Genomic DNA, 11,221 nt, shown 5'->3' with positions numbered 1-11,221 from the left:
ATTTTGTTCCCAAGCAATTATCATCCTCCAACAGAGCTAACCACACCCCAAAACGATCCATTTTCTCAGTGCAGAATAAAAGCGTTGGATTTTTTTTTTTTTTGGTGTGGTAACTATGCAATTAGTTTTTACCCGTGCGCTGTCTGTCACTCGGGGGGTTGATTGCTACATGTTCAGTGGCAACCGACTCTTTGATATAACCATTCAGAAAACGGACCCTTACTTCCTATCTCTGAAGTTAAGAGACACTTCCATCAGAAGCAGCTTATTGGATTAGGAAAGCGAGAGGAACAGGAGAGCTGCCTGTTCTGGTTGCAGGATGGAGTCAGAAGGGGCCACTGGTCTTTCTGCTGGGATCGTCTGCAGTCTCATGGTCCAGACTCCTAAAGCATCCCATCAGGCTGTACCATGGGGCCCTCATGTAAGTCCTTGACTTTGGGTGTCCTGACTTGGTGGGGCTAGAAGCAGCCCAAGCAATATAGGGTTTATACAGAGTCTGCCAGAGAAGCCACGTGGAAACCAAGGCTCAGAATAATTGGGAACGGGGAACTTTTAGGGTAAAAAATCTACTTCCCTTTGTGTGGAACAGGCGAACAAAAGGAGAGAGCAAGGCGAGGCTGAGCTAATTAAACACAGCTTTGAACTTTTCGTTCTGTTCTTTTTCACTCTTGTGGTTATCGAAGTTGCGCGCCTGCTAACAGGCAAGAAGGGTACTGCAGTGGTCACTGCACACTAAACGAAAGACAGTCTCCCAGGTATGAAGGCTCACACCCGGAGTCCCACTCCTTTGAAAACTGAGGCAGGATGATAGCTGTGAATTTGAGGCTAGCCTGGCCTGTAAAAAAAAGGGGGGGGGAGACATAAAGACATGCACATACTTTCTCAACAAGAAGCGCAAACATGGTGACCGGCTGCCCTAAGCAGGTTAGAGAGAAGCTCAACAGTGGAAGTTAGGACGGCGGCGTTCTGTGACAGGGCTTTACCAATGACAATGTCCTTGGAATTTATCATCCCTCTCAATGCTACATGTTATTGTTAAGCAGAATGGGGCACAGCCAGGCTTCTGAGAGAGCTAAGGAGCTTGGGGGGGGGTAACCACAATAGTCTTCCCACAACCTGCACAGACAGAACTCATCTTCACTGGGCTGCTTTAGCTGCAAACTAAAAGACCGGGGTCAAAGGCTCAAGGCAAGGAGTGTGGTGATCTCAAAATGAAACCCTGTGTCTTTCTTGCTTGTCTCTGAGTTGAAAAGAAGCCCAAGTGGCCATATTAGCTGATTGTCAGAGCTGTAAAGAGGTGCCATAGAGCTCTGGAGGGCCAATTTGTTCATTGGCTGCCATGACATGTGAGGCTGAGCTCCCCAACATCACCATGTGACACATCAGGGTGCCTCCATCTACTCTGCCATCCACTCTGATGAAGAAATGACAAGGACATTAACAAGGCCAGGCATGAGACCCCTATAATCCCTTCATTCAGGAGTTGGAGGCAGGAGGACTGTGAGTTCTAGACCAGCTTGGACTATAGAGCAGTCCTTGTCTTTAAAAAAAGAAAATCAGTATCTGGAGGCATGGGTCATATGTTCTGTGCTTCTCTGGCCTGTAAGAAGCCTGGGCTTGACCCCTCAGTACCCACAGAATCCAACAAAACGAGGGTCAGCAATGCCCGCAATAGAAAGAACTCATCCCCAGAAGGCTCTAATGGCTGGATATTTGCCTGTCTCTTGTGTATCTTCTGGGTCCATTTCTACAGCAAAATTCACACCTTATTCCTGAGCTCCGAGTGAGGTGCTGATTGTAGATTCATCTTTCATTTCTTTGGCCTAGAATATATGCAAGTAGAACTGGTGGCTGAGAAGAGTAAAGGCATTTGTGGCCCCAGTTGACTACCTGAGTTTAATCCCAGGCTCCACAGGGAGAAAGAAAGCAGACTCCTGCAAGCTATCCTCTGACCTTCACAGGCAAAGGTTCAGGCACAGGCGCAGGCTCAGGCACAGGCTCAGCCACTGGCCCATGTAATAAAAGAAGAAAGACAAAGGAGCACTCTTGGGGACAGCTGTGGTGCAACACGTCCCTTTGTGGTCAGGGTCTCTGCTGGAGATCAAAGTTTCAAGGGGTCCCAGGGGCACTGAGGGATGTGCTGAAGATGGGGAGACACTGGAGACCCTTCTGCACCTCAAAGTAGGCTTTGGATCCCTCTTGTCAGGCCATCCACAACCTTTTCCAGCAGCTTCTAAAAAGGAGCTGGACCAAAAGGCAAGGTCTTTGTTTGTTTTTTGTTGTTCTTTGGTTGGTTGGTTTTTCTAGACAGGGTTTCTCTATGTAGACCTGGCTATCCTGGAACTTGCTCTGTAGACCAGGGCGGCTGTAAACTCACAGAGAGCCACCTGCCTCTGCTTCCCAAGTGCTAGGATAAAAGGTGTGAACCACCACTGGGCTTATGTCTTTTTTTTTTTTTTTCCTAGAGGGAAATTCTGGGCTGGAGAGATGGTTTCGTGGTTAAGACTACTTTTCCAGAGGACCAGCATTCAATTCCCAGCACCTACATGGCAGCTCACAACTGTCTCTAACTCCAGGATCCAACACCCTCACACAGAAAAAACATGCAGGCAAAACATCAATGCACATAAAAAAATATTTTTCAAAAAAGTGAAATTCACACAGCATGGACAAACCATTTAAAAACATACAGTTCTGTGGCTTCGTAGCTTAAAAACAGCTAGAGAGGCCCAAGGAGATGTGTTAAGGCTCTTTCAATTCACCATTCATTCAACAACAAATGCCGCCCCCTGAGGCCACAGAGAGAACAAGTAAATATTTGTCCCTGGCAAACATAGTTGGGGTGGATGACCCGAATTGTCCCGATGATGATCCCAGCTGTAGTGTTGTCCTGCTGTCAGGAACTTGCAGGCAAACGTCATCCAGGTGGCCCTCTAGCAGCCCATCGACAGCACAGATTCAGGGGCGACTTGTGAAGATGCCTTTGGCATTTAGCATGTGGGATCTACACTGTTTCTTGCTTCCTTCTAGAAAGGCACAGCCACCTTCTGCGTTGCCAGCCAAGTTCCTATGAGTACAGATTCCTGAACACAGTGGCCTCTTGGCGGTCGCCTTACCCTGCTCTCCCCGTAGGGAGAAACTCCTCCATTGTGGCCGAGGTGACCTGGGGAGGTTGTGGTCTGACAGCGAGAGGTGCAGCTTGGAGAGATGGAGGATGGGGCTTGAACCCTGGTGATGAGTACGTTTCCTGGATGTGAATTCTTTTTTTTTTTTTTTTTTTTTTTTTCACACGCTAAGATCTAGTATGAAAAGCCCGAGGGCTCACGCTGGGGGAGTCAGGCTCTGTGGATGAGGGGGACTCTGGGTACGTCCCTCAGGGCCTTCACTCTAGGCTGGAGGAGGTGTGGTGGGATACGCCAACACTGGGGACACCATCTCAAACCCACACATCCAGCTTCTGCTCTCTCCGGAGACTGAGGCTCAGCTGTGGGGTGGATGCTCTTTTATTGGCCTCCAGGCCACCAAAGCTCACCAAGGCATGTCCCAATCGCTCATCACTCAACAGATTTCTCCACCAGGAGATCCCATGAACTCCACGGTGTTTCTTTTGCTGATTTACCTGGCACATAGCCACTGCCCGTGGCTACTTCCCACGTATCTATCTCAGCTCTTGGTGGGGCCTGGCCAAGGCTAGATTGCCTTTTTTTCCCCCAGAGATGCACCACCATGTCTAATTTATGGGGCTCTGGGGATCAGAATCAGAGCCTTGTGCATCTAGGCAAGCACTCTACCAACAGCCATATCCATGGCCTTCACACTGTTTCTTGACTCCTCTGTTCTGTATGGGCTTTCTGAGAAAGCCCTTGAGATAGCCTTTCTGGAGAAATGATTGGGCGGCTACTTTGCCCAGCACCCTTCTAGCAACCACTGCCCTTCTACCTGTCCAGAAAGTCGGGTACACCAGGAGGGACAGTCCCTGGTCTGAGGGACTAGGGTACTTGGGTCTAAACAGCTCCTTTAATGTATGGGCCAGCCATGTCTGCCTGTCTCGTGACCACTGAGGACAAGCTTAAGAATATCTGGGAAGGCACTGGTGACCTCAAAACCCATAGTCACTGTCTGTTGATCCTAATCTGATGTCCCCACAAGATGTGAGCTGTGGACCTGGGGATGGGTCATGTGTATATAGCCTTTTTTTTTTTTTTTTTTAACAGGACCATTGTATGAGTCAAACTCATTATCCCCCTGCTTCTGCCTCCTGGGTACTAGGTTACACCATACCAGAACCAGAGGTTTTGCCTCTCTTTCAATTTTTTAAAACAGGGTTTCTCTGTGTAGCCTGGGTTGTTCTAGAACTCACTGTATAAACCAGGCTGGCCTCAGACTCACAGAGATCCACCTGCCTCTGCCTCACAAGTGCTGGGATTAAAGGAGTGTGCCACTGCCTTGAGCTCAAGGGTTCTTTTAAAGCATTCAGCATCACATGAATGAGACGGCTGTGTGATTTGTGGGGCCAAGTACAAAAGAAAAACGCAGAAACTCTGGTTCTAAGAAAAATGAAGCGATGCTTCCCTTTTACTTTGTTTTCTCCACCTGCCATGGTACCCACAACTTGATAGTTAAATGTCACATTTCCTCAGGTACCAGGATACTCACAGACACAAGTAAATGCCTGAAGACACCTGGACCCAACCCACCTCCCTCTGCTGAAGCCCAAGCCCTTGTCAGGTATAGAGTGTGGTGGGTCACTGGGCAGGGTGGTCATAAAGCCCTAAGAACAGAGGCTATATCCTCCCAAGTACCAAAATGCTCCACCCATAGCTCCGGATGTAGTCAAGTTAACATCCAGGATCAATCCTGACTATGGTTGATATTGGTTGTCAGCTTGACTACATCTTGAACTACAGTCCAGAGATGGAGGGCACACCTGGGAGAGATTTTTTTTTTTCTTGGTTTGAGGTGAGTGAATCCTTTTCTAGTTGGGACCTTTTAGGTAGGAAGACACATCTTTTTGTTGTTGTTTTTGTTATTGTTTTTCAAGACAGTGTTTCTTTGTGTAGCCCTGGTTGTGCTGGAACTAGCTCTGTAGACCAGGCTGCTCTCCAACTCACAGAAACCCACCTGCCTCTGCCTCCCAAGTTCTGGGAGACACACATCTTTAATCCAGATTTTGAGATGGGAAGACACCTGTAATCCGGCCACACCTTCTGCTGGAAGCCTATATAAGGACATAGAAGAAGGAAGCTTTTGCTCTTTGCCTGCTTGCCCTCACCTTCATTCATTCCTTCACTGCTATTAGATCTTACTTCTTTGGGATTCCAGCATATACAGAAGACCAGCTGAGACATCCTGTCTTATGGGACTGAGCAACTACTGGATTCTTGGGCTTCATGTTCAAGGGCAGCCGTTAACTGTTGGATTAGCTGGACTGCAGCTTTGAAGTCATTCCAATAAATTCCCTTCATATGTATATACATATATGTGTATATGTATGTTTGTGTGTGGGGGGGTGTGGGGGTGGGGGGTGTATGTTCTGTTACTCTAGAGAACCCTGACTAATACAGCAACATAATTTTGAGTCTGCTTCTGGGGTGTCTGCCCTTCCTCTCCGAAGCAGCTTTACGAATGGAAACAACTGTTTATAGACTTGACAGAAAACTGCCCAGAGTTAGGGAAATGTGGGCCTCAGTAGCGCCTGTGAGTCTAGCAGTCTCCACGTTTGTGTGAGAAAGGACATGGGAAACTCCCGCCCAATGGGAGTTCCCAGCCCCCACTTGTCCTGTACAAGCACTGACCATCCATGCAAGGTCACCATTCCTGAGAAGCCCCAAGCAGGGCGGCTTGCAGTCAACACCTAGGACTTTTTGAGGCTTATTCAAGATGAAGAAGTAGGAAGGCTCACAGTGTCTCCCTGGGGAGTGAGCAGGAGGGCTGCCCAGTGAGGCCTCTGCAGCCAGGAAATCACCAAAGACAAGGGAAGACCCCAGGGAGTTCTCAAGCTCGGGGGAGGACACTTTAGCCAGCTTTGCCTGAAAGTCCCTAGAGTCCTGCTCTCTGTTTCTACCTCAGTTCTTCCAGAGGACCGTGGACCTGCAGGTCATTTTGTAGCGCAGTATTTGCCTTGTACGATTTTCGGAAGGCGTGGTATGGGCGCCACTGCAGTCCTGCACAGGGCGTGTGGGGATACTGACTAATTGGGGGACCCCTGCTTCCCCACCATCATTATGTCCCTTCCAGGAGACTCATAGCAGAGGTACCCTGGGTACACGGAGGGAGCTTTTAAAACACCAGCTGAGTTCTGGTCTCTTATTTTTGTCTTCAATTTAACCTTCCATGGACTCCAACCCATATCAGTTTTAGCGGCAGAGTTGGATTTGGCTGTGAATCTCAGAGGAAGTGTCCACTGGAAAGGCTGGTTTAGCTCATGATTGATGCAGAGCAAGGAGCCATCAGGCACTGAGCAAGACATTCTGGCTGGGTTGAGACCCAGCACAGTTTACGTCAGGTAAGCGCCCCCCCCCCTCGTGAGCAGCCTCAGTGACCTGAGGAGGAACCATCTTCTTCTGCACTGACACTGAAAGTCCAGTGGATGACCCCCAGAGCGATGGCAGTTTGTTCCAGTGGATGACCCCCGAGAGCGCAGGCTGTTTGGGTGCAGGAGGCGATAGGTAATCACATAGCTTTGCAGAGTGAGCCAAGCCCCAGAGTTCAGGCCAAAAGCATGCCGCCTGGGATGGCCCTTCACGGAGCCTCAAATCTGACACTGGTCTTAGTAAGCAGAGTCACAAAGTTGTCTGTCAGATCATCCCCCTGCCCACAGGGAAGTGGGCCAAGTCCCTGTCACCTCCTCTGAGGCCAGCTGTAGGGAGCCAGGCCTGGCCATTGGCCCTTTTTCCTTGACTTCTCACTCATTTCTCTCTCAACTCTGGAGAGCAAGATCGCATCTGGTTTAATTGGAAAGATTCTTTAAGACTGTGGTAAAGGTCTGGTTGTTCAAGTGTGACCCAGCAGAACTGCCAAGACCCCTCCCCTTCTCTCCCCAGACTCTCAGATTTGCAAGAAGCATCTAGGCAGCTCCAAGGGTCAGTCTGTCTAACCCAGAACTTCTTGGAGAACACACTGAGGGTTCTAGAAAAGACAATAGTAACTTACAAGGGATCCCACGGTACTCTGTAGCCCATCCTGACATTATTCCCTTCTTCTGGCTCCTCTCACTAGCTGCTGGGACCTGTTAATCGATCTCTCTGCCTCAGTTCCCTAGTCTGTACCCAGGATTGTCATCGTTTCATTTCAGGCAGCAGCAATGAATGAGCTGATATAAAACACTTACTGAGCAGGGGCCAGTAAGTATGTATTAGTGACTGTTGTGGGCTAGGCATTGTCCCCTTAGAACAAAGCTTAGAGCCACCCCTACCCTCTGGAGTGTTTATCTCGAAGTGGCCAGCAAGTCCACATAATGGGGTAACACACCCCAGCTAAATCAGCTGTTGCAGAATTTATCTAGAAGGGGCATGTCTCAGAGCTGGAGTTTTCTTCTCATGACCTTTGACCATGGGAGTGACACCTCACAGTTGCAGTGTTTTGACAACCAGCAGCCACTGGCACACAAAATGTGCTGCCAACAACATATGAAGTCCAAGAGGTGTCTCGGCTAGCCCTGTCCTTGACCCCTACCTGACAACCAAGGAAAGAGTCTGCAGTTTGCATCAGCAATAGGCGGGGTCAAAGTTTAGTCAATCAAATGTTGTGTAAGGATTCACTATGGCCGACGGAGGGGCCCGAGGCCTCCCAACATTCATTAACAACTACAAGTTCAATCATTATCTCCCTGAAGTTTATTGTGTTAAGTCAGTTCCAAACATTGCTGACCGTGGCTACGATCCAAAGCCCTGCCCCTTACGTCAGAGGCGAGCCTCCGGGTACAGCTGAGGGGCAGGGCTGACCTCCCTCTGTATAGTATTTAAAGCAAGGAGGGCTGGCTACCAAGCACAGTTGGCCTTCCCTTTGGGAACACGCCTTCGGTCAACAGGGAAGATCCGGCAAGGCGCTCTCCCAGCTCTGATCCGGCCCTTTCAAAAGGAAGAAAGGTGGGTAGAGTCATTTCATTCACCTCTCTGAAAACACGGGTGATGGGACAGTTTGCTTTCTTTACAACCACAGCTCCCTGGTCCCATGCAACCCATGCAAAGTCTACAGATGGAGCTGGAAGGAGCCCAAGGGTGCTGGTGCTCAGGAGCCCCCTTTTCTGTTTCAGGTGACACCAGCATCCCTGCCTCTCTCCACACAGTTTCGAACATGCCTCCTCAGCTGCATAATGGTCTGGATTTCTCTGCCAAGGTCATCCAGGGCAGCCTTGACAGCCTGCCCCAGGCAGTGAGGGAGTTCGTGGAAGGCAATGCCCAGCTGTGCCAGCCGGAGCATATCCATATCTGTGATGGCTCCGAGGAGGAGTACGGGCAGCTGCTGGCCCACATGCAGGAGGAGGGTATCATCCGCAAGCTGAAGAAATATGACAACTGGTGAGTCCCCTCAGCCCACCCTCTCTGGCCCACAGGCTCCTCAGTTCCACATCTTGGGGTTGGAAGAAGAGGGAAAGAAGACCTTGAGGTAGAGAAACTTAATAGAATGATCAGAATACGGACACCCTGTGAGGTTAGCATAGCCAGTCGCTAGATTCCAGATAACTGGGAAAGGCCTTTCCCCAGGGCCAATTCATGGCCTAGCATCTGTCCTCCTGGTCAAGGCCCTGTTGGTTCAGCCTCCATACTTAAGGGACATGGCTAGTGTCCTTGTGTCCCGAAAGACTGGGGAGAGCCTGACATGGGAAGGAGGGGTGCATCCATGACGGTGATTTGCTGAAGGGATCCCTGTGACTTTTTCAGTTGGCTGGCTCTCACTGACCCCAGGGATGTGGCCAGAATCGAAAGCAAGACGGTCATCATCACCCAAGAGCAGAGGGACACAGTGCCCATCCCCAAAACTGGCCTTAGCCAGCTGGGCCGCTGGATGTCTGAAGAGGACTTTGAGAAAGCATTCAACGCCAGGTTCCCAGGGTGCATGAAAGGTGAGCGAGACTAAACCCCGGCCTGACAGTGTGCATAGTTGATGCTCTTAATGGTGGCCTGAGCTGCAAAGAGTAGTCCATACGTGAAAATGCACCGCCCAGTTCTGCTTGATGGATGGCGACACAGGAATGTTAAAATGTCCTCTGATAGTCCTGGTGGCTCAGGCCTGTCATCCCAGACACTGAGAAGCTGAGGCAGGAGCATTCAAAGCTTAAGGCCAGCCTGAGCAACTTACACGTTGTCTCAAAATAAAAACTGAAGAGGGGGTTGTGGGAGTGCCTCAGTCATAGAGTGATTGCCTAGAATATGCAAGGCCCTGGGTTTGATACTTAATATCAAATAGATAAAATAGACAATAAGTAAATAACAAGCTTCCCGCTCACGTGGGTGTAAAGCAGCTTAGCACGGCCAAACAGGAGGGTTATGAAAGCTTTAATTTCAGCATTTTGTAGTTCCCAGTGTCCACTTAAACCAGAGGTGGTGGCCAAGAGGACACGGTGTGGGAGACATGGCCATGGCTACTGCTAGAAGCATGATTCGGGGAAGCTTCGTGGGCCTCCATAGCTTCTTACCGGCTCCCCCCCCCCCACCATCTGTCTCTGTAGGTCGCACTATGTATGTCATCCCGTTCAGCATGGGGCCTCTGGGCTCGCCCCTGGCCAAGATTGGTATAGAGCTGACAGACTCACCCTATGTGGTGGCCAGCATGCGGATCATGACCCGGATGGGGATATCCGTGCTGGAGGCCCTGGGCAGCGGGGAGTTTATCAAGTGCCTCCACTCCGTGGGATGCCCTCTTCCCTTAAAGAGTAAGTACATCCTTTCCAAACCAAAAGGGAGGGGAGGAGCTGGGGCTGCGGTTCATCGGGTAGAGAGCTTGCCTACTAGTGTGGGTGAGGCTCTGAGTCTGAGCCCAGACACCAAATAAACTGAAGGTGTTGGGACAGGAGGGTCGGAAGTTCCAGGTCATTCTCAGCTTCACAGCTGGTACAAGGCCCGCCTGGAGAATTGGGCAGGAATGTGCACCACACGCTCATATCGGTGCTCATTTTCAGAGCCTTTGGTCAACAACTGGGCCTGCAACCCGGAGCTGACCCTGATTGCCCACCTCCCGGACCGCAGAGAGATCATCTCCTTTGGAAGCGGATACGGTGGGAACTCACTGCTTGGGAAGAAGTGCTTTGCCCTGCGGATCGCCAGCCGGCTGGCTAAGGAGGAAGGGTGGCTGGCCGAGCACATGCTGGTACGAGGTCAGGGAACCCCGGGCAGAAGTTGGGGGGCCTAGGGTGGCAAAGGCGATCCATGTCAAGATTCTTCAACCTCTGAACACTTGAGGGCAGGGTGGGAGAAGAGCAAATGGACTCTAAGCATCTTAGTGTTCGTCTCTCTGAAAGGGGCTCAACCCTCTTCCAAAGACAGGGCCTATGTTTTTGTTGAAAACACGTACCTTTCATCTCTCTCTCTCTCTTTCTCTCTCTCTCTTTTTAATCAATGATACAGAGTACTGGAGGTTTTTTATCTGTCAAGGATCAGAGGTTATAGTGTTGATCTGTGTCCCTGCAGATCCTGGGAATAACCAACCCTGAAGGCAAGAAGAAGTACCTGGCAGCAGCCTTCCCTAGTGCCTGCGGGAAGACCAACTTAGCCATGATGAACCCCACCCTTCCTGGATGGAAAGTTGAGTGTGTAGGTGATGACATTGCCTGGATGAAATTTGATGCCCAAGGTGAGTTTTCAGGTCTGGCTGATGACAAGTCATGACTCCTGGTGTGTGGCTGGCTTCAGACACCACTGTCTCTTAAATTGCCAGCACTGGGCATTGAGAGTTTGAGTTCAGAGTCAGCCAGGCCTTAGCAGTGTTGTCCTGTAGGCCTTTTGTGAAGACCAGCTGGACAGAAAGGGCCATGAGAAGCTGTTTGCTTACACTTATACCTTTGTTTTCCTGGGATTGCTGCAGTTGGTGAGATGATTCTATGAGTAAAGGCACTTGCCACCAAGCCTGATGATTTGAATCTGATTCCCAGGGTCTATATGGTAGAAAGAGAGAAGTGACTCCTGCAAGTTAACTTCTGACCCATATGTGTGCCCTGGACCACTCACACCTCACCTACACACACACACACACACACACACACACACACACACACACACACACA

The 11,221-nt window shown here is 50.0% G+C and overlaps 1 protein-coding gene across 1 annotated transcript in view; it reads left to right on the top strand.

Moving 5' to 3' along the window:
• The first annotated feature begins 7,975 nt into the window (after window positions 1-7,975).
• The window catches only part of Pck1 (phosphoenolpyruvate carboxykinase 1), a 5,934-nt gene continuing 2,688 nt past the window's right edge, over window positions 7,976-11,221 (top strand). The window contains exons 1-6 of the mRNA XM_055596263.1: window positions 7,976-8,087; window positions 8,255-8,519; window positions 8,883-9,064; window positions 9,671-9,874; window positions 10,121-10,308; window positions 10,629-10,791. Of these exons, the coding sequence (XP_055452238.1) occupies window positions 8,296-8,519; window positions 8,883-9,064; window positions 9,671-9,874; window positions 10,121-10,308; window positions 10,629-10,791 (961 nt within the window). The 5' untranslated portion in view covers window positions 7,976-8,087; window positions 8,255-8,295. The remainder of the gene's footprint in view (window positions 8,088-8,254; window positions 8,520-8,882; window positions 9,065-9,670; window positions 9,875-10,120; window positions 10,309-10,628; window positions 10,792-11,221) is intronic.

This window comes from Psammomys obesus, unplaced genomic scaffold, assembly GCF_907164565.1.
Source record: "Psammomys obesus unplaced genomic scaffold, mPsaObe1.curated_primary_1811, whole genome shotgun sequence".
NCBI lineage: Eukaryota > Metazoa > Chordata > Mammalia > Rodentia > Muridae > Psammomys > Psammomys obesus.
Note: the sequence above shows the minus strand (reverse complement) of the source record. Positions and strands in the feature narration are given on the sequence as shown.